Source organism: Drosophila busckii, chromosome 3R (assembly GCF_011750605.1).
Source record: "Drosophila busckii strain San Diego stock center, stock number 13000-0081.31 chromosome 3R, ASM1175060v1, whole genome shotgun sequence".
Lineage (NCBI taxonomy): Eukaryota > Metazoa > Arthropoda > Insecta > Diptera > Drosophilidae > Drosophila > Drosophila busckii.
This window is the reverse complement of record NC_046607.1, coordinates 17,633,861-17,657,549: the sequence shown is the minus strand read 5'-3', so window position 1 is coordinate 17,657,549 and position 23,689 is coordinate 17,633,861. Positions and strand designations below refer to the sequence as shown.

At 41.8% G+C, this 23,689-nt stretch overlaps 1 protein-coding gene across 2 annotated transcripts in view; it reads right to left on the bottom strand.

Annotated features, from left to right (window-relative positions):
• Positions 1-1,321: 1,321 nt before the first annotated feature.
• Positions 1,322-23,689, bottom strand: part of LOC108602995 (octopamine receptor beta-2R) — a 33,541-nt gene continuing 11,173 nt past the window's right edge. The window contains exons 2-7 of one of the 2 annotated variants that reach the window (XM_017991388.1): positions 7,976-10,655; positions 4,802-4,900; positions 2,960-3,058; positions 2,524-2,882; positions 2,223-2,400; positions 1,322-2,073 (exon numbers count right to left, since the gene is read on the bottom strand). In XM_017991388.1, the coding sequence (XP_017846877.1) occupies positions 1,752-2,073; positions 2,223-2,400; positions 2,524-2,882; positions 2,960-3,058; positions 4,802-4,900; positions 7,976-8,592 (1,674 nt within the window). In that variant the 5' untranslated portion in view covers positions 8,593-10,655 and the 3' untranslated portion in view covers positions 1,322-1,751. The remainder of the gene's footprint in view (positions 2,074-2,222; positions 2,401-2,523; positions 2,883-2,959; positions 3,059-4,801; positions 4,901-7,975; positions 10,656-23,689) is intronic. The other variant, XM_017991389.1, reaches the window with a different exon arrangement.

Sequence of the window (23,689 nt, the reverse complement as noted above, 5' to 3'; positions counted from 1 at the left end):
GTATGGCAACAAAAAATTCGCACTAAAAATTGTTTTGCTAGATTAAATCAAAATCAAGTTTTCTTTGGCTTCAACACATTGTTAAACAATTTCAATTTGCACTATTTTTGGGGGAGTAAGTTTATTCCTTTGATCGTTGAATCTTGAGCCGCAATTGCTGGAATCAAGTTGCTGACTTTGCAGTTAATACCAAAGTCTAGCCTACGCATAGGCTACACAGTCAACTTTATTCCAGGAACTGCAACACAAACGCGTTTCTCACCCGCCACACTCCGCACTCACGCACTTTACACTCAACACATTTGCACTTTGAACTGCAATTGAATTTGAATTAATATTTAAACATATCGATGTACGAGTACTTGCACTATTTTAGTTTTATTTAATATACAACTAGCTTAGTTTTGATTTTAACTGCCACTGATTTAATGCTAAATATATTTCAATTTAATTTAATTTAATGCATTATTTAAATTTCATAGTTGTTTGTATTTTTTTTTTGTATTTGTTTTGTTTAGACATTTTGCTAGAATTTTTATTTATAATTTGAGCATTTTCATTGCATGCGATTGTCGATTCGAATAACATCATTTATTTAGCTAGATTTGTATGCCAACTACATGTACTATATATGTATATATAGTATGCATATGTATGTATATATGTGGGCTTAGTTAGTTAGCTTGCCAATTGGATTGCTTAATTTGCTGCATATTGGTATTTTGCTTTAAATGTAGAAATTAACGCGCTTAATTTAAATTTAAATGTTTGCCTAAGTATTGTATTCGCTGTTAATTGGCACAATTTAGTTTTTGGTTTTTAGCTGCAATTTTTAAATGTGTGTGTTGTTTGTTGTGTTTAGCTTAGCTCAATGTGTTGATTGCCCTATCGAAGTACAATTGTTAGCAAACTAGACGCGAGCAGGCTTTATTACTACTATTCGTTACTGCTGCACGCTTTACAACCTGAGCTTAATTTAGTATACATTTTAGTTAATTTACTAGTAGAAGCACATATAAAAAGGAGAGAGAGAGGGATAGATTGATAGATTTATTATTTACAAGTAGTTTGTAGAGTCAATAAATTAAACATGTATTGTATGTGTATAAATTATGTAGACAACAGACAACAAATTGATAAAGTGCACTGCACACAGCAGAGTACAGTACAGTGTACAGTGCTGGCGAAAAGTAAACAGCATGTGTTCCATGCAATTCCAATTGCAATCATAATATTGACTTAAATATGTACAAAGGTTTTTGTATGCAAGCGTATGCATATTAATTACAATAAAATAAAGCAAAACGATAAAAAAGCAATGTGAAATAAATGGAAAATTTTTAATTGCATTAATTCGATGGATGCGACAGCGACAGCGACAGCAACGGCGACATGGACTCAACATCAACATCGACATCGACATTGTCCTTTGCATCAGGTAGTATTTGCGCTGCATTCGTTGGTCGTTGTCAACAGCTTCAGCTTCAGCTTCAGCTACAGCTCAGCTCAGTCTCTTTCCTTTCAGTTTACACATGACTGGATGCCGTGGCGGCTGCTGCATTATTGTTCTTATTCCATTTGTTGATATATTCCATGGGTATTTCAATCTGTATCTCTTGCACATCCTCCGCCGACAGGTTGCCCATGTTGGGCTTAGCCGGCGCGCTGGCAGCAACGCCCATGCCGCTGCCGGCGGCGGCCAAGCGTTGCTGCTGCTTTGCAATTGGCGTCAGTAGCGCCTCATCCCTGTATTATAAGTTATCCACCATCTGGGACTGACGACGATGCGCTGGCGTTGTTGAGTTCAAATAGCTTTCCGAGTAGACGCTTTTGGCGCGCTGATCGTAGCGCAGACTCGAGCGACGTATATCAATGTCGAGCGGCATGTGACGATCCTTCCACCAGTTGCAGAACAGACAGAGCAGCGTGTTGCGGAAGGCCTCTCGGAAGTCGCGATTGAAGTACGCGTAGATGAGCGGATTGAGCGTCGAGTTAAAGTAGCCGATCCAGAAGAGTATGGAGACCACAATCTCGGGCACCTGGCAGGGACCGCAGGTCATGGAGAGCGTATACCTGTGAATGATGAAACGCACAAGCGACGCGACGCGACGCGACGCGCACGCAAATTTAACATATTAAATTTAAATTGCCAGACCATCATGCGTATGCTTAATAATTAATTATGCATGCATGACATGAAATACGCATACGCTCACGCTTACCATAGGAAGAATGGCAGCCAGCAGAGTATAAAGGTGCCCATGATGATGCCAAGTGTGCGTGCAGCCTTGTGCTCTCGCTTCATTTTGATTAAATGTTTGTCCTTTGTGGGCGTATGCTCCTGCTCCACCTCGTGCAGCGTCAACGTTTTCGATGAGCCCGAGCCGCTCATGGCCTCGCCTTTGTACAAAGAGAGAGAGAGAGCAAACACTTTATTGACAAATGGTGCACAGTTTAGCTACAAAACTGCAGCAGCGCTGCGACGACACGAGTAATTCGATCAAAGCAGTTTGGCACACTTACCCGAGGGCTGCATGGAGGGACGATGCATTAGCATGGCATTGCCATGACGCATCATCAGCTGCTTCTCCTGTCGATTGGCCTCTCGAAATATGGCCAGGTAGGTGAAAATCATAATGGTGCATGGTATCCAGAACGATATTGAGCTCGATATGATGGCGTAGTACTTGTTGACAACAAACGAGCACTGCTCCGGATTCTCTGCCACGTAGATGCGATGCTCCTCTGTCGTATACCAGCCAATGAAGATGGGCAGAAACGACAGCAGCGCCGGCGATATCCATGTGTTCAACAGCATAATGCCAACGACGCGTTTCGTCATGCTTATCGGATACTTGAGCGGCTTAACAATCGCATAGTATCTGCCAACAACAAATGAGTTGCGCTTATTGCTATTTTCAAAAGGCTTTTGAGTGTGTGTGTGTGTGTGTGGGCTTACCTATCCACAGAGATGCAGCATAAATGCAGTATGCTGGCGGTTGAGAAGTACACATCCAAACTGTTCCACAGATCGCATAGGAAGGGGCTAAAGTTCCAGCTGTTGATGATAGAGAACCAAAACGTTAATTAAAATTGTAAGTCGTGCTAAATGTGCCCCAAAAAGTATGCTACGCTAACTAACTAGCAAGCACTTTTTATCAACTGTAGCTGATTTATATGCTTATCGATTCAATCTCACGCCAGGTGACATTGCCCATGAACTGACACACTTAAGCCAGCCGCTGTGTCTCTGGCTACAGCTGGGCTGGCTGCTTCTGCTTCTTTAAAGGCAGACACTGCTGCAGGCGGGTGAGAAAAAACTCATTAAAAGTCGCATTGCTGTTGCGCTCGACCCAAAACAAGCAAGCCAAGCCAACCAAGCGACGCCCTATATTTGGCCAGCAGGCAGTCAAAATTTATTATCGAAGCACCCAGTTTGGCATCAGTTTTGCACAAAAACTTTTGCTTTTCGACTATGCAGCAGCAACGCGAAGCGCGCACGCCTGCTCTGCTGCCAGGAACTGAACTGTGTGCATGCCTCTAGGCTCTAGGCACGCTGCTGCTGCTGCTGCTGCCTTCCTTCACTCCTAACCAGCGCGCGTTCTCTATACTTTGCTGAATTTTTTTTTCATTTTGTTTTTTTTTCGGCGCGCTTAAGCGCCATGAGTTGGTTGAGGCGAGGCTTATAAAAGGTGCCATGACGACGACAACGTTGGAGCGTTGGCCATGTCGGCGCCATGGGCGAGTGTCAATTATGCAACTGGCAACTATGAAGGTAAAAATTGCTAATGAATGCCAAGTGGGCGCAAAGCAGCGTAAATAGTTGGGGCGTGGCTGTGGGCAACCTGCAACCAATGCCAATTTATATGCAACTCTCGTGCTTAAGTGGCCCAACTGAAGTTTTTGTCTTGGCTGCAAGTGTGCACATTATGCTGACGCTATGACTGACGCTCTGAACCGACGCTCTGACTGTTTGACGCGTTGCTTTTAGCACGCCAGCTCGTCATGACATTGTAAACATTTGCGCTGGTCTCAAGCTCAAAAGTCGTGTGGCGATTAAAGCGTTGCGGCCTTTAAAGCAGCAGCATCCATGCATAATTAACTCACACACACACCCACGCGCACACACACACACACACATGCCAAGTGCATAGTTAGTACACACATATTGCATTACACTATGCCAAAGAGACAGCTCTCTGTGAAGGATGTGACCATGTCACACTCTGACGGGTTTTGTACCCCTACAAAAGCAAAAGTATTGCTCTCCCCCCCTCCCACTCGCTTTTGTATGCGCTCACATAAGTAGTTTGGTCTGTTGCAACGTTTGAATGCACTTTAAAATATATTTAATGGCAAATTGCAAACAACAAATAATAAATTATTTGTGCTGTGCTACAATTGAATTTGCATTAAGTTTTTCGAGTGTGGCTTTGGCATAATATTTTTGTTTTTGGGTAAGCGCATAGAGAAGTCGCCTTGGAAAATGCAGTTAAAACTTTTGCATTTTTAGTTTCTGTTTGCACATTTTAGTACTCGAATACGCACAGTAAGCGAGCGAGATGACTTTGTGCATTTGCATTTGGCACACACACACACACAGACACAAAGCAGCAGCACACACACAGCCACATTGGCATAAATAAACGTTGCTTTCATTTTTTTATTCAGGGATTTTTTTTGTTTGTTTGGACCCTTCCGCCTGACTGCCACGCCCACTACCCTTAACTGGCATTTTGTTTGGCTCCTGCAATTGTAATTTTAGCTGCAGCAGTAGCTGCTGTTGTATTGTTGTACTTACCGCCCAGTTACTTGCACACTAAAGTTAAATGTCATGGCCATAATAGCGACCATAATATCAGCCATGGCTAAGGAAACTACAAAGTAATTCGTTATAACTCTGCAAAGAAACGAAGAAAGAGAAAGAATCAGTACAACGCAATGCCAACAACATGGAATAAATGTGTGTGTGTGTGTCTGTGTGTGTTTGTTAGATGACTAATCAAGATATCGCCTGGATCTCTTGCTACATGCCAACATATATGTATATGTATATGTATGTGTGTGTCTGTGTGTGTTTAGAGCTGCTTTTGTGTTAGTTAACATTGAACAATGTGCAATATGTAGCTTTTGCCCTCTAGGCTTTCAACTGGTAAATGTTACCCCGTTTTGTTCATTGTGCTGTCAGCACTCGAGGGTGAGTGGGCGGTCGCTCAGTTGTTGGGGGGCAGTATAATTGAAAAGCAAAAGCGAAAAATCAAAAAAAAGCAGAATGTAAAGCCAACTAACATGCACAAATGCTTGTAGTTTCAATTTCTCTTTAATGCATAATGCATGGCTTGCAGTTGGAATTTGCACAGCTGCGATGAGTTTTAAAAATGATTGCTGTGGAGCGTAATTTAGCTAATGATTTGCGCTTATTACAACTAGTTGAGCACTAGCATAAGTTGTCTTGATAAGCTATTAGCTGGCAGGCTATAACCTTAAAGCTGCCATAAGTTTTAAGCATTCGCTGTCGTTAATTACAACAAATCGCCGCCATTTTGTTAATGCTCGGCCATTACTCACTGCACGCGCCATCTCCCGCTCCCACGCTCTGTCGCTCTTAAGCGCCATAAACAACAAGGCAGCCGCATTAAATTTTCATGCAGTGGAATCGCTAGCAAATCTTATTGCAGCACACATTTAAACACTTTGGTGGCAACGGCGGCGGCATCAGCATCAGCATAGAGCAAATGCGGAAACAGTTGCCCAAGCATCCTTCAGCTGAAGGCGGCGTCGCGTTAATGAGGCCGCCTCCATGTAGCACACACACGCACACTTGTGAAAACTTGTGCGGCTTGTGGTGTGGCTCATCTTTAGTTGTGTGTGTGTGTGTGTGCAACAGCAGCACAAAAAGTATGCGAATATAATTTGAAATACCGCAGCGTCGTATTTTCTTCTTTTTATTTAGTTGTTTGAATTGTTTAAATTTATGCTGTCATAAAAACCATAAGCTGCCTTAATTGCCAAAGTTATGTGTGTGTGTGTGTGTGTGTGTGCCGCGAGGAGCTTTTCGTTCTGTCACTTTTCTATATAAATTCTTTTCGCTGCGCTATGTTATATTGTGTTTGCGTTCAATTTCTCTCTTTCGTGTTCGCTTTCGCTTTGAGCTTAACTGTCATGGTTTATTATTGTTGCGTTTTTTAGCATTCACATTTTGTTTTATGGCTTTGTTTCAGGCCAACCAAACCAGCGTATGCGTAATATTTTGCGTTAGATACTGAAACAAAGTGTGTGTGGGCCGGACCGCCGCCTTGTCGCTCATATCTCTGCAGCAGCAGCGCAGCAGCTTGGGGGCGTACGAAATTCGATTTATAAATTCATTTTTCTTTTGCCAGCATAGGCACATGGCCTTGAGCAAACGCAGGCAGCATCAGCATGACCGTTGGCATTATTATTATTATTATTAGTAGCAGTTAGGCAAAGCGCAAGTCACTTAAAAAAAAGTAAAATGTTGCTCATTAGCAGCACAAGCAGCAAAATTAAGAGACGTTCAACCTTAATTAGGCCGCCTCTGCTTTACTTTACTTTACTTTTTTCTTGCTGCACAAAGTTTTGTTTGCCTCATTTAATGTTGCCCTTTTTTTTATTATTTTCTTAGAGCAGCAAAAAGTATTTAAAGTTTAATAAAAAAATGCGCGCAAGCAAGAACTTTTGATTGCAAAGCATGCAGGACTTTGCGCTGAAGTTAACTTTGATTATGCTACACACACACATAGAGCACAGCATGGGGGCGGGCAGCAGCATAGCTATAGAGTAAAGTTTATGAAGCGCTAAATTGATTTGCCTGCCAGTTATTAAGGCATAACTAAAAGTATTAACGTAGCGCAAAGCAGCGCAGCGCAGCGCGTTGACATTCCATCATTTATCACAGGCAAAAGTATGCGCATACTATACACAAAGATATATTTTTTATGATAATGTGTGTGTGTGTGTGCGCGCGCTATATAAATGTCAAGCGAAGGACGTGCCACAACTAACGAGGTCGTCTCGTCGCGCCAATAGCTGTTGACAAGTGTCTGAGCAAACACGTGTGTGTGTGTGTGTGTGTGTGTGTGTGTGTGTCTGTGTATCTGACTTTATGTCTCTATTTTAGCTGTCAAATTTGCGCGAAATATAATAAACAAAAGTAAATGCTGATAGAAGAAAACTTTAAAGACTTAAGCACGCGTGCACTGAGGCATGTTGCAAGCAATTAGCCAAGTTTTTGCTATGCAAATTGGTTTCGTGCGCAATTTCAAATGCAGTCATAAAAGTTAATTTGTCATCAAATTAATGCGTGCACAAGCAGTTGCCAGAGCCAGAGCCAGAGCCAGAGGATACTCCGCTCAGCCAGCCAGCCAGCCAGCGAGCCAGCTATTGTTGTTAAATGTTAAACGAAATGCAAAAGTGGAGCTCAAAATATTGCAAAGCAAAACAAACGCGCAATTATGAGCGTGAAATAAAGTACAAGTCAGCTACAATAAAATATAGCAAAGCGTGCGCAAAAAGCAACAGCACACAGGACATGCTGCTGAGTAAGGATGCTGGCTGTAGTACGTGCATGAATTTTTATGCAAAGTTGACAAAAAAAAACGAAACAAAAAAGTGAAAATTTAGCGCTGGCAAAGTGGAATAATTAGAAGGTGTTAATGCCATGGCAGCGGTGTAGGTGTGTGTGTGTGCCAACGTAAATTGGCAATCAGAGCAGCGGGAGTAAGGGATGTTGCTGCTGCTGGTGCTGATGCTGCTGCTGCTGGCATTTCATGCAATTACAACAAAAAAGGTAGAAAACACGAAAAAAGAAGAAAAAAAATGAAAGGCAGGCAACTGACAAAATCGCGCATAGCAAGCAGCGCTAATTGCTTTTGCACAGATAATTACAATGTAAACGCACAGAGTGCTTAGTGCTTGTGTTAAATTAAACGCTAGAGTACACATTACGTATACGCACCTTAATTTTCTAACACGCATCACAGAAATAATAACAAGCAGATTGCCACAAATAGCTGCTATGATGATAAAGAGCATTACGAATGCCTTCAGCAGCCAGAAGACATCATCAAACCAATCCACAGCTTCAGCTCCAGCTGCAGCTGCGGCGCTGTCGTTGAGCAGCGCAGCAATTGTGCTACTGCTGAGCAGCGTGGCATTCAGTGCGTGTGTTGTTGTGGCGGGTAGAGGCGTGGCAGTGCCTTGCAGTAGCAGTGCAACAGCATCATGCATGTTGTTGTGGTTGTTGTTGTTGTTGTGATTATGGTTGGCAGCAAGCGCATTCGTTGTATGCAACATGGCCGCTGTGGTCAGCGCCGCGGTGGCGCCAATCAGCGTTAGATTGAGACTCGCAGGACTGTGGCTATTGCTATTGCTATGTGAGATTGCTGGTTGGCGTGTTGGCATATCTGCTTTTAATTGCCCCGACTGTTGACTGCAGCGGCAGCGTCTTTTGCGTATCCTTGTTGCGCTGCTGCTGCGACGCACTGTTGATGTTGCTGTTGTTGTTGTTGTTGCTGTTGCTGCTGTTGTGGTTGCAGCAAACGGCAGCAGCGCATGCAGCCGGCCAAGTTCCATGCTGTGGCCTCACTCACTCTCGACTTGGTATTCGCACTTGCAACTTTTATACTTTTTTCTTTTACTTTTACTTTCACTTTAGCTATTTGACTTTGCTTAACTTTTTTACTTTTTGCTATCAAGTCTGAGTCTGTGCTCGGGTCTAGCTCTGGTTAAGCGTTATGCTCTCTTGATCTTGCATTAATTTGCTGGGCAGACAGCGACGGCAACGACGACAACATTAACGACAACGACGGCTACGACGGCGGTTAGCGCCATTTGGGCATTCGCGACACGCGTGGCGCTAGCAACGTTGAAACCAAAACTGAAACGGCCACCGCAACGGAAATTGATTCGCCAATGCGACCGCGCGCGCGTCTCTCGCTGCTGCTGCCACCGCACGACGCAAACGTCAACGGCAACGGCAACGGTTTGGCTTTGGCTCTCTCCTCTCTCCGCTCAAACGTTTGCTGCTGATGTTGCTGCTGCTGCTCCTGTCCTTGCCAGCCACAGCCGACGCCCACACACTTGACAGCTTCGTCGCTGTTGCTGCTGCTGCTGCTGCTGCTTCTGTTGCTGCTGTTAATGATAATGTTATTATGGAGGCTGCTGCTGCTGCGCTGCTGCTGTTGACTGTTGCTGCTGCTGCTGCTGCTGGACTTGTTGTCGTTCGGACTATGCGGCTTCTGTTTTTATTTTCTTATTTAGTTAATTTTTCTTCTACTCGTTGTTGTTGCTGGCGCGTTGATTAGGTTTTTCCTTGCTACAAACGTCTGCTTTTTAATTTTGTTCATTTTTTTTGCTGCTTCGTTTGCTTCTGTTGCTGATGCCACAAAATTTCTGTTAGATTTATTTTTAACATTTCTTGTCTTTAATTTATTTTTAGTTTTAGTTTAAGTTCGCGCAAGTGGTCTTTCTTTTATATTTTTCAGCAACACAAATTATTTTAATGCTGTACGGGGGGCCATAAAAACGAAATTATTCAAAATTTTCGAAAAGAGAAACATAGAGAGTTGAATTAGCGTGAGAGCGTAATAGTTTGGCCAAAGATTTAAGTGTTTGTTTTCATTATAGTCATAAAATAGATTTGTAGTGCGCGCGTTTTACTTTTATTGATTTAAGTTAATTATTGTTTATTTAGGGCTGCTGCTAAATGTTGTTAAATTGTTGCTATTTTTAGAGCGTGTAAATATTAAAATCAAATGCCGAGCCCTTACAGGGTGTGCTTGCTTAAATGACTTGCATACCGTAGCTACACCTACGCTAATCTCTGCTTTGCACTTTCATTGTCACTCCACACTAGCCCTGACCTCACCCTGTATACTAGTGTGCTAATGATTTATATGACAACAGCTGTGCTAAAGCATGTCACTCTCGCTCTGCCGCTTGCCTTAAGCATCTTTCAGCATATATATGCTCTACTATATGTTCTATATACACGGCAGTTCATATATATATATTTTGTATATTTTGGGCGCTTTGCCCAAGCAACTAAGTTGCTGCTGTTGGAAGAACCAACAAAAAAAACAGTCCTAAATGCCATTATTATATTATTTTCCTTCAGCTATAGAAGCAGCACACATATTTATATAGCCTTTTACTATATAGATATACATGACTAGTATGTTTATCTCATTTTTTGTATTTATCTTTTGGCTGAATTAATTTCCTCATGATGTTTTATTTTCATGTGCGGACACGCTTTTAGCTTTTGCTATGTGTGTCCGCCTTTATCATGTTGTTGTTGCTGTCACTCACATACAGATACACACTAACTAACACACGCATAGCTCTACGAGTACAAATTGGCCACTCGCATTTTGGCGGCCACAAGCTTTAAAATAGCCCAAAGCAAATGCGTAGGGGTAAAATTTAAAATGTTCATTAAAATTTCGGCTCAATATTTAATGACACATCTTTCTGCAGGCAGCCGAGAACACTCTGCGGTTTACACTTGTGCGATAATGCGATATTTGGAACGTTAATTAAGTCAGCTGTCAGGCTATGGAAGTTGCCAAGGCATTTGCTCTGTTCGTTTGCCTTTGCCACGCCCTGGCGCTAGTCCAAAATTTTCAGAGCGTAGGCTGCAATGAGAAAGAGAAAGCAAAATAAATCTTTGTAAGTGCACTGCTGAAGAATTATTATAAAATATATTATACGTATAGAGTGCGCACACACACATAATATTTGTGTTTTAAAAATACACACACATTTCATATGTATATAATGAGATATATACATCTGCTGCTGGGATGTTTGTTTGCGGCTGCTCATCAAAGCAGCGGCGACTGCGGCAAGCGGCTTTGAGGCAGGGACAGTGTCAGTGGCAGTGGCAGTGGCAGCAGCGTTGTTGCTTTTTATAAATAAATATTTTTAATAAATTCTCTAATTTATAATTCTTGCTTTGCTTTTGTTGTTGTTGTTAGCCAAAAAGTCTGTGGGCACAATGCAGTGGGTGTATAATTAATATTATGACAAAACTAATTTCGGTTTATTTCAGTTCCAAATAAACAACAGCAAAAGCAGCAGCACCAACACCAGCAATATGTTAATATTAATATGTTTGTCTGTATTTAAAGGCCAACTGCTGTAAAGTGTCAACTGTGCAAGCGGAAGTGGCAAAACATGGAAACGTTACGCAGTCCAAAAATGTCAACTGCACTGTTGTTGTTGTTGTTGTTGTCATTGCTGCTGTTGTTGTCGTCGTCTGTCAATTGCTTTTGGCAACAATTTGCAATTTGCTTGCAGCTTAGGCAATGCCTTAAATATATACAATGTTTTCAATGTTAATGTCATGCGAAATTATAATTTTATTTTTCAATTTTCATGTCTGTTGTGCGCAAACTGCGGCTGTCTGTCCGCCTGTCCGCCAGTCTGTTCGCTGGCTGTGTCTGTGTCTGTTGTTGTGCTCTTGGCATTGTGCGTTCGCATTGTTGCCAAATTATAACAAGCACACGACGCAGCAACAACAACAACAACAGTCAAACTTGTGCTAACAAAAAAACAGACACAGACAGAGTTTTGTGTCAGTGGCAGCAGCTGCGCTTAGCTAAGATGTAGCTGCCGCATGTTGCAGCCACATGCGCCGCTAATTAAGCTTAACATACTTTCCAGCGCACTTAACCGCAGCGTGTGCTTTGAGTTAGTCACGCCCACACCCACACAGCACACACACACATACACAGCAGCAACGACTATGTATGCCAGCCCAGGCCTGCTCTATCTTGTTTAAACTTTTAATTAATTAACTTGCATTTATTTTTATTTAATAAACAAAACTTTTTTAATACTTGCACTGCAACCAAGATTCATATAACGTTAGCCCTTGTTAGATCATATTTGCATACACACACACACACATTGTTAGTGTGCTATTTTTTTGAGCTAAATTGGTTTTGAATTTCATAGTGAAGGCTTTAATCCACTTTAATGCTCATTCAGAAAGCAAATTTAAGGCAAGCTTATGCCTGGCACACACACACACACACACAGACAGATTTTTAATCCCACTTTAAATATGCATATTGTGTTTCAACTAATGCTTTTACGCTTGAAATGTATTTGATTTTCGTTCAGCAACTTTGCTTACAAATGCTTGTTAAAACACATGCCAGCAGATTTTCTTTCAGATTTTTGAAAATTTAAAATGTTGCTTGCGTCAGTAATCACTTAAGTTGGAACGCACACGCTTCACACACACACAGCAGCAAAAAAAATATTTGCAAATATTTCAATTTAATTATGAAGCTATGCATATGCATAAAGCTTTGCTGTCGAATCATAAAAAAATATACACATCAATTAAAAACTATATTAAAATGGCAACAAACATTGATGTGTCAACGGAAATTGCAGCTGAGCTGCCGCTAACAATTCTAAAGTGTTGGTTATTTTTTTATTCATATATTTCAGCACGTAGAAATTGTGTCATGATTAAAGTCGATTTATTTTCATATGCAGCAAATGATGGTGACATACACAGTCATCAACATCATCATGAGCTTGCTGACTGAATGCAACACACACACACACAGACACTTGAACTTTAAATGGATTCCCAGTCCAATTTGTGCACACTGCAAATAAATCAGTCGCTCAGTGGAATACACATATATATATAAATATATATATTTAATTTTCGCTTTTCTTGTACAAGTTGCAAGCGCGCAGACTGCTATTCAATTTCCACTACATAGATAAATACGCCAAGCTGCCAACTGTAAGCGATTAGGGCGAAAAGCTTCTAAAGTGGCAAAAGGAGCAGGAGCTGGAGACACTTGCGCCTAAGGCGTTGAGATTTTATTGGGCTATAAAGTAGGCAGCCATGAAATCAGAAACGACTAACAACTTAAAGCGTGCGCCTGGACAGGACACGCACATTTAAAAGTCATTGTTGCCACACAATCACCCACACACGCACACAATGAAAACCGAAACTTGGCTAAGCAGATGACAAAAAATTGCGCGACAATTGATGCCATTGTGGCTGGCAGTGCGAAGGATAAGCGGGACAAAACAAATGTCAAATTCAATACCCAATACCCAACACAACACACACACACAGGCATAGACATAGTGCCATAGACATAGATACGTCAGGGCAAGCGTGTAAGCGAGATAGAATAGAGCTTACTTAAGCTTTAGCTTGCGTAGCTTAACAAAAGGATGTGCTGTGTGTCTGTGTGTGTGAGGGTAAGCGTATATAGATCGATTGCCTAGATAATGCAGCTATTTGAGCTGCTACATAAAGCGGGCATTATAACTATTGTGTGCGGGACTATAAAATCCAATTAAAGTCAACAGCATTTTTTTTAATTTTCAACATGTAAGAAATTTAAATATATTATTACTTGTGAATTCCTACAATTCTAGCCTCGCTTGCTGTGTCTATTAAGTTAATCAAGTTACAAGCGTATTTGCTGCGTCGCTGTTGCTGTTGCTGTGCCAACCACTTGAGATTGTAATGAACATCAAGCAGCCGAGCCAACGATTAATGAAAATTGCTTAATAAGCATTATTAGCTTGGCTGGCATTAAATTATTTTGCAACAACCCGATGAGCACCAGCTCTAGCGACAATATTGTTATTGTACTTAAAGGACAAACGTTGTTGCCATTGTGCCGCACACACACAGACAACAAAAGAGTTGTGCAAGTGTGTGTGTGTATGTCTGTGTGTGTTGCGAAGCTTGAACAGCTAATTGATTCATGCAGACGGCATGGCGGCGCGACTTCCTTGTGCGCGCGCTCAATGGAGATAAATGGCAAGGCAAATACAAGCATGAAGCTTCAACATCTGTTTTCAGTTCTACCTCTCACACATACGTTGTCATAGTCAGTCAGACAGACAGACAGACAGACAGCCAGCCATGTGCTGTTGCTGACAGCAAACTGGCAAAAGTTTAGCCAAAGCGCGTTCACTGATTGACGAACGCACGACTGACTGGTTGAGTGTCCAAGAAGCTGATGATGACGTTGCCGTCGCTAGGGGCGAATGCTTGTGTGTGTGTGTGTTTGCCAGGCACTTGGCGCGTTGTGTCCTTATCAATTCAATGCCATGGGGTCAAAGCTTAATGAGCGCTTGACAGCTAAGCCAAGTGGCTTACGTTGTCTTTGCGCCCAGCTTGTATTTAACTCATTTTTGCTTGTTTGTGTGCATCAAATTGATTTTGCTTTTTGCAAACAAAATAATATCCGGTAAGGCATTAGCCTAAACTCTTTAGCTTCACATACTCTCACTGCAATTTCACGATCAATCAAATAGATTATGTTGCTCTGAGCAATTGTTGCCTGCTGCACAACAAATTGGCAAAACATTTTCTGCTTAAGCTTTTCCTTTTACACGCTCGTTCTCTGTCTGTTTTGAGCTGCAACTAGCTTAGGCAAAGTGTCAGGCGAACGTTGCGAGTCAGGCGCTCAGTTTCATAGCCATTAATCTAGGTGCTGTCTGAAGGGGTCACAGACAGGATCATTAGTAGCAGCAGCAGCAGGCGGAAGGCAAAAGCGCAGCCAAAGTAGTGTCCACTTGAAGATATCAGAATATTAATGATGCGCATTCAGTCCTAACAGCCATAAAACGAGCGCCCAACAGCATTTATGCGATACAAATTAATAAATCCTCTGCCATATAAAATTTATCGCTTGTGCTGTGCTTTGCGCTCCAGCATCAGCTGCTGTGTGTTTAATGCCACCTGAACGCTGAATGCTGTGAATGTGTGTGTGCGAAAGTCTGTGTATCAATGATGATTGCGCCTGGCAATACTTGAACTGAAGTAACTGTTATAGCCAGCTATAGCTCATGCATAATGCAAATGGCAGCCAGGCAGGCAGGCAACTCTCTCTCCCTAGCACGGTGCGTTCAACTTCCGTTTCCGGCGCAGCCATAGCCACAGTTTGGTGTGGCGTGGCGTTGCAAGCGTGCCTGAATTTTCAGCCCTGAATTGTGCAACATTTTACGAGAATTGAAACAATTTCAATTGCTGCATTTTTCGGCAATGGCGTAAAAGTTTACAGCGTCAGACATCAGCTGCATGCAAATTGTGAAATGGCAAAGTTCAGAGCACACACACACACGCGCGTGCTCTGTGGGTGCAGCCTAAAAATGGAAATGCATATGACAAGGCACACAAGCTGACTGGCAGAGCAAAGAGCTCTACACACACACACACACAGCGACTGCCAACGACTTTAGGCCCTGTCAATTCAGTCTACAGTTAGTTGGCTACAAGGCTGTTGTTGGCTGTTGACTGTTGGCTTTTGCTTGCTGGCTTGTAAGTCAAATTAAAAGGCAAATATGGAACATCGTTGGGCTGCTTCAAATTGTTGTGCGCTGACATCAGACGCCGCCGCACAAGACGCTGCTGCCAACAACAAATTGCGTCTCAAACGACTTGCTGACTGTTGTTGCTCTCTGAAAGGTTCATCAACGCTCGGAATGTGTTGAGCTGGCCAAGCAGCAAGCTTCCTGGAATTGCTGCAGTCAAATGTCTGCGTGGGCCACAAAGTATTCCAAGCATTTGTTTGTCTCTCTCTCTCTCTAAGCACGCGCCACAGCATGAGCCTTGCTGCTATTAACTCTCAAGCAGCTCATAATAAAAACCAAAAAATATATATACATAAATTTATCAGCAGCCAGCCATATGTAAATGAATAGCGACTATGAATATTCTTTTTTTATTTTTCTTACACTTTTATAATTTATGTCGCGTAATAACGTAGACCCTACACACACACACATATACATAGCTCTGTCGGCTTTTTCACATTCCATGCGTGGCTGGCGTTTCGTTTTAGCATTTGTTTATTAAAATTTGTGTGCGCTGGCATTTTCATAGCGTTCATTGAGCCATGCTTAAAGTTGGTACCAAGCCACGCTTTGTCTATTTGTAAAGCAATGTCCAACAAACATATTTCTATAAAAAAACACACTCACACACACACACGTACATTGCATTCATCAGACTTACGTTGCGGCTGTTTGACAAATATAAATGAATTGTGTGCAAACTGCGGCTATAGAAAAAAAGGTGCAAAAACCACACGCACATACTTTAAACAACAGGTGACAGCCACAATTTAATGTTTCCTTTTTTGCAATTAAGTCTGCAGCTGCTGCTGCTGCTGCTGCTGGCAGGCGATATAAAAATAAACCATGATTGATTTATGCACAAAAGCTACTTTATAGTTTAAAGTGTGTGGTTTGTGGCAATTACAAAATTAATAAAAGTTAAATAATATTTGCAGCTGGTGGAAACTGCAATTTAATCCTTATCGAGCTTGCACTTTCTCGTTGACTGATTGCCCCAAAAACTTTGCAGCTCTAAGCTAAGCAGCTTATAACTGTTATCACCCACAACAGACAAGGCAACAGTTGCTGTTAGCTTTGCATTAGTTCAAGCAGCTTTCTTGGAATTTTCAAGCCATTAGGTAGTCATAGTTTCATAAAAGCACATACTGTAATTCAAAATTTCCCAAATGCACTTTGTTTATAAAGTACATTGATTAACTTTGTGTGCAGCAAACTTTAAAGGGCGTAGAGAAAGTTTATAAAATAGCCAGGAGCAATTTATAACAAATAGTTTATGCTATAAATTCAAAACAACTAATGAGTTCCCTTGCTCTCGCAACTTCGCTTGTTAAAACTTTCAATTACGCAACTGATGTGCTGCAAGCCTGTTTAGTGCAATGCTTGGACCATAAATTAAATGCTTAAGCAATTATAAATTAGCGCAGCCACACACAGCGCAATGAGTTTTCTGGCAAACAGCGAGCTATTAAATAGCACAAGCAATTAACGTAAAAGCAACAGAGACGAGCATTAGCTTTCACATATAGTCAGAGCGAGCGAGCGAGTGAGCTAACTAGTTAGACAGACAACAATGCACGCTCGTAAACTTTGTGAGCAGAAAAATCATTTTGAAGCACATTTCAACTACACGCAATGCGAAGTGAAGCTTGAAAATGAAATCAGAGCACTGAACACAGCTCTGTCTGTATCTCTTGCTGTATTTGTTTCTCTGTCTCTGCAGTGTCCTTCGATGTTCATGCACAAGTAAATAGATGTTGCAGCAAATAAAATGTCAGAGACACAAAGTAACACAAAGAGAGACAAACACATGTCATTTGTGGTGATTAAATCAGTAGATGGCAGCAAAGGGCCTGCTAATATTAAATAAATTGTTGCTGTTGCCATATCAACTGTGAGCAGCACTTCAAGCAACAATTTTACCAAAGCAATTAATACTTTTACGTAGACAGAGAGAGAGAGAGAGAGAGAGAGAGAGAGAGAGAGAGCAAAGCCAAAGAATTTCACTTTGCTCGTTGCCATTTAATTGCAGCGCATTGTATGCACACACACACACACACACATAGCAAGCTTGGCGCTATATTATTCAATATGCAGCACATGTCCCTGGGCGCCTGGAATACACATGTATGTGTTATATGTAGAGCAAAAGTGATTTCAAGTGCAGTTACCGCTTGCCGCACTGCGCTTTACCTTCTAGTCTTTGTTAGGGTTTTTGGGAACGCAATAATGAAATGAAAAGTTAAACAACATGCGCTAAATTTGTTGCAAATGCAAATGGAAAAATAAAAAGCATTGCTGTGTTGCCTGCTGCAGCTGCAGCTGCAGTGTTTGACTAGCCCGTTGACTCGCTCGTTTCATTTACTGCAGCTGGGTAAAAGTGGCGGCTTATGTGGTTGCAGGCGTTTTGGATTCGTGCCAAAACGGAAGCCAGACAGCCAGACCTACAACTGATTGCACTGAGCGCAGGTTTAGCTCTCTCTGTGTGTGTGTGTGTGTGTGTGCATGACCACCAAATTGCAGTGACTGATGATTTCTATTACGGCAAACAGCTGACACAGTTGTTGTTTTTGCTGCTGTTGCAACACTCATCCTAATGGAAGTCCAAAACGCGAACTCAATCAATTTGCAATGACAACAATATTAAAGGCAAACAGGTTGCCATTGAAATGTCAATAAGAATTCATAAGCAGACACACACACAAATCAAATAAAATGTCAGAGTTGAAGCTTATACCTTCTAGCGTACACTGAGCGCCTTAGCAAAATGCAATTTAGCGCAGCAACAGCGCATGATAATACGTATGTGACTTTGGGGAGCAATCACACACACACACACACACACAGACAAACACAATAAAAGTGAGTGGGGCATATTGAAAAGCATGCTGCTGTCAGCGCATTTAAATTCATTTTGGGTAAAACAATTTCGGGCCACACACAAAGCAGCAAAAGCAAAAACTGTAGCATACTTATGCGCGCTTTTGTCCAAACAGAAATTTTATTATTGCTTCTACTCTTACTGGCATACGTATTTGGTTAAGGTATAACGAACTTAGATCAGTTACTGACTCTCCTACTCTCGGTCCGTTGTATTGCTAAAAGTTTTATTACCGTTGCGCTCTGCTCTGCTCGCCAACAGGCTCGTTACGTGTTTATTCAATTTGGCTGCTTTGTACGTTTTTGGCTTTTATGACAATGCGGCGCAGATGCCAAGTGAGCAGCGTCGTATGTGTGTTCTTGTGTTTTTGTGGCAAAAGCAAAGCATATACTAAGTATATACGTTTTATGCTGAGCTGGCATACCTCTATGTATGGCTTAGGCCGAATAATCTTTAATAGGTTGATTGCTTGCAATTTGTTGAGCGAACCGACATAATCCGCCTTTGCCGTTGCCGACTTCATCTACTACAGCTGGCAGCCATTTTGTTGTTGCTTTATGCGCGCGACAAGCTGAGTGCCAGTCAGCTCGTAAATGTTTATGCGTCGAGTCGAGTCCATTGTGGCAGGCAGACAGACAGACAGTCGCTTGACAAGCGAAATAAAGAAGTTCAACACATAAATATTTTGTGGCTGCAGCTGCTGCTCCTGGCTGGCTGGATGTGAGTGCATTTAAGTCTCTTTAAAAGGCTGCCGTTTGAGGTCAAGCGTATTGGGCTTAAGACTGCGGCAAAGTGGCACACTAATTGCACACTAAGTGCCATTTAAACAGCTTAAAATCGATAAACCTCATAAACGTCAGTTTGGGTGCCAATGGACTGGGGCAGGGCTTCGGCAAACTGCAGCACTACACCAAACCGCTTGCCGCATGTAGCAGCCAGCAGGCATGAAACATGTGGCAAACACACACACACACACACAGTCACACATATAAGTGTATGTCAATTTGTGGGCGACTTCTTGCACTTGGTAAATGCGTTAAGTGATATTTGCTCAAGTGTCTGACAACCTGTGTTTGCATGTAATTAATGTTATTTAATTATTTACTAAATATGTGCATTAATTACAGCAGCGTGCAGACTCTCATGACTAGCAGGCTGGTCAGCCAGCCGACCCAAAAGCTTGTTTATTAAACGACGTTCGTGCTAAGAGCTGACCAGGCGCACAGCTGCGGTCATTAGATTCAATTTAAATTACATAACATACAATTTAAATGCAAGCAGCAGTGAGACAGCATAATATAGAAATCTAGAGAGAGAGAGACGCACAAGTAAATTAAAACATCAGCAGTGCTTGTAGTCGCAAATTGTCTCTGAGGTATTTAGGTGCACACACACACACACACACAAGCGTGAATACATGCATACATGAGCATTAGCACCTTGCCCTGGCCATATAACAATACAAATATAACAATTCAAGTTGTGTGGGGTGCCAGGGCAGGCAAAAGGATGCTTTTTGCAAAAACCAAAACCCGAAAGGGCGCTCGCCTGGCACTTGAGCAAGGTTTTCTTGGCAAAAAGCTTTTGCCTACTTTTGTGCGCAGCGAATCTGTGTGTGTGTGTGCTAAATGTCAGTGTTTATATGCACACACACACACATATACTTTGGTACTTATGCATGTATATATGCCTGGCATATATAGAAATTCACGCTTGGCTCGTGACCTAAAGTTTGTGCCAGACCAGACTTGGTTCTTATTCACTGAGCGCGTTATTGTGTGCATGTGTGTGTGTGTGTGTGTATGCTATTACCATATTTCATGCTCTACATGAGCCTATTTCACTTGTCAGTGCCGATTTTGGGCGCCAAAGTGAGTTAGATGTTAACAGTAAAAAGGCCAAACAGTCACAGCGCTTCTCAACTGACAGCCGCATTCACTCACTCACTCTCGCAATGACTGACACAGCGACATGCAGACAGGCAAGACAATTGTTATGTAAAGTGTACGTATACATTTGCGTATGTCTGTTCATCAATGTGGCATTTGGCAACTAATTCCATTTGTTGCGCTCACGGTAAATCCCGCAAGGTGAAAAACATGTTTTTGCTTTGTTTCAAACCAAAGCATCAAATATGCAATCACCACTAGCTGTGCGTGTGTGTGTGTGTGTGTCTCTATGGAATTGATAGCTGCGCACTACTGGTCACTGGTCAAACCTTAATTATTTAAACTGATTTGCTGCAGCTTTAAATATTTGCAGCATAAGCAACTTTAGCTCAAAGGTTCATAAAGCAGACAAGCCAAAAGGCTGCTTAAAGTCCTGTTTCTATGAAGATATTATAATTTAGCTTTGTTATAAGCCTGATTGTCTAAAGCAAAAAGCAAGTGACGGCCCATTTAACAGCTGAGTTGGAATGCCAGCCGCTGTTAACTGTCTACTGGCAACGGTCGTAAAAGCTAAAAAGTAGATCAAGGCAAGTTTTTAACACAAGCCAACAACAATAGCAATAGCAATAGCAACAGCAACAGCAACTCACCCAACTTCAGCTTAAGCTTATTGGCCGTACGGTTTTGCCTGAACCTCAGTATTTATTACAGTGGCTTAAAAACTTTTTACACGCCGTCGGCCTTTGGGCCAATTTCTTATGCTCGTTTTTTATTTGCTTTATTTGGCTGTGTGCACTGTGTGTAAGGCCATATTATGGTTTCATGTTTGTTGTTGCGATCCTCGCTGACGAAGGACTGCCTAGTGCCTAGTGCAGGACTATGGCTTTGGCTATTTGTGCGACTCAAATGTGGGCTATCATTTCCGGTTTATCAAACATGCGGCGGCTCTGGGGCTGACAAATATGCAGCGTTTTGTAGACATTTGGAATGCGGTCAGTATAACAGCAACAGCAACAACAACAACAAATTGTGTAGAGAGTTTTAGCGTAGCAAATACCAAGCAACAGAAGTAGTATGCATATATTTTCTTGGCTCAACTTTGGCAATAAATTTATCCGGCAAAAGCCCCAAAAAAAGAAAAGTTTCTACCCAAAACACAGTCGCAGTCGCAGTCGCAGTCAGTTCGTGTTACAGTTTTGTCCTTTTGCATTAACAATGATATTTAAAGTCGTTAACTTAATTTTAGCTCAACTGTGTCTGCCTGTCCTTTGCTATTTTTATTTTTATTTCTTTTCGCTTTCATTTCTCTGTTTATTGTCACGTTAACAGCAATTTTTGTGTGTGTGCTCGTTTCAGTTACAGTTTCGATTTCGATTACAGTTTTTCTTACGTTTCATTTTGTTTGGCATTTGCCACTTTTTTGCGCGCGCCACTGCCCCGCCCCGCCCCGCCCCGCTTCGTGTGTGTGTGTGTGTGTGTGTGGTGCTTGTTCGTGTCAGTGAACGGTAAATTCAAATTAACATTTAATTTATCGCTGTCACCGTTATGGCTGTCGCCTGTCATGCTATCCTTGCTGTCAGCTTTTGTTTGCCAGCTGTGTTGGGCGCACTTGCTTTGAATTTATTGAGGAAATCGTTAGGCGCTGATTTGTGCTACAGCAAGCTGCAGACAAGCCAAGAAAGAACGACCCAGACATGCTACGAAAATACTAAAGAGTTGTCACTTTATGTTGTGTCTGCTTCAGCTGGCAAGATATATATATTGCATATATATATATATAGCAGATTAGGCAATCTGTGCGCTCATTGCTCATATTAAATTAGTTGTATGCCTGACACTTTTACTGTTAGCACACACCAACACCCAAACCTAGAAAGCGTAGCGTAGCTTACATCATGAGCCTGGCTCATGGTGCGGCTACGTGACTTTTTTGCATGTGCCATAATTTCAACTAAGCTGGAGCTCAATAGTCGTCGTCGTTGCTACGACTGCTGTGGCCGCATTACAAAGTCGCTTGCTCACACTCCCGAGTCGCCCCCATTCTCCAGTTCTCTCTGTCTCATCGTCGTCACGCTGAGTTATTTAATGGGCAACTGCGGTTGTGTTCACAAAAAACTTTTTCATTAAAGTAACAAATTTTAATTTTAATTAGACTCAAACGAGGCTAAGTACTGAACAGCAAAAAGCAACAACCAGCAGCCCAGCCCGGGTAAACATTGTATTAATGCACAGCTCGCTTGTGGCATGGCAGAGCTGCCACAGGCATTAAATGTAACTCTCTGCGTGTGTCTCTCTGTGTGTGTGTGTGCACATAAAAAGCCAAAAATAAAATATACGTGTAGCGACAACATTTTGCATTCAGTCGCACCTTTGCTGCAAGATACTCAGCCACATTCGCATTCACCATTTTGTCGCTTTACGCTCGACGCGACGACCCCCCGCATTGCAATTTATGCACAACACTGTGTGTGTGGTGGCAGCAACGCTCAAGTAAGTGTGAGCGCCATCAGATGCAGCTGCAGCTTTAGTTGCAGCACGTAGGCTTTGTGGGAGAAGACATGTCTGCATTCAATTTGGAGTGAAAAGCGTTGCACATTCAATGGCCGCCATGGCTCTGACTTTACAAAATGATGTCGCTTCAAGGAACTGGTTTTTACAGCTAACACACTTGTGCCCAAGCTGCAACACGTATCAGGTCTGACTGCTAAAAAGCAACTTTGCAACTTTTTCTCTACTACATATAGAACTAGATTCAAGCGTAAAATATTTTGCCAAACTTATTGAAGCTGCAGACTGTGTAGCTTGAACTGAAAATAACTTGAAAATAGTAAGCAAGCCATAAAATACCAAAGTGCTTGATCCCAGAGACAACTCGAATCTAAGCTGCTAAGCTGATTGAAGTAAAAATAGCAACGAGCGCAGCTTTAATTCGCTATTGATTTTCTATTTTAAGCTTGCCGTAGTGTAATCAAATTTGAACTTAACCACTTATTTAAATTGACAATATTTAACGTTAATCGGTTTTTAAAACTTTTATTTACACTCTACACGCTGAGTTCTAATTTCAAAGCTGCCAACCAATTATATTTGACTGTACATGTAACTTTTTTATTTCGTTATTCGTTGTGCTGCTCCCTCGCGTCTTTAAGCAATTTTCAAGCAATCTAAACAAAAAACTTGCCACACATAAAAGCAAAGTCTTTATAAAGTATACAAAACTCTTATAATTTTGATCTATTTTTGGTGCTTTTATGTTATGTTTGTTCTCCGCTTACGCTCACGCTTAAGCAATGCCAGACAGAAGACAAAAAAATGAATACACAATAATTTCAAGCGAACGCTTTGCGGTCTTTTGCTCGCAAGTGAAAATAAAAAACGCGTGAAATGTGGTTGGGTGCAAAAAAATAAAAGAAATGAAATCCCAAGTGACAGACAACGTTGCTGTATTGGAAAGCTCCAATTCCCGGATGTTATTGCTGCCGCCGCTGCTGCTGTTGTTCAGAGAGGAAGTGGTTAAGGCTGACGTTGATGGCGTTTTGTTTTG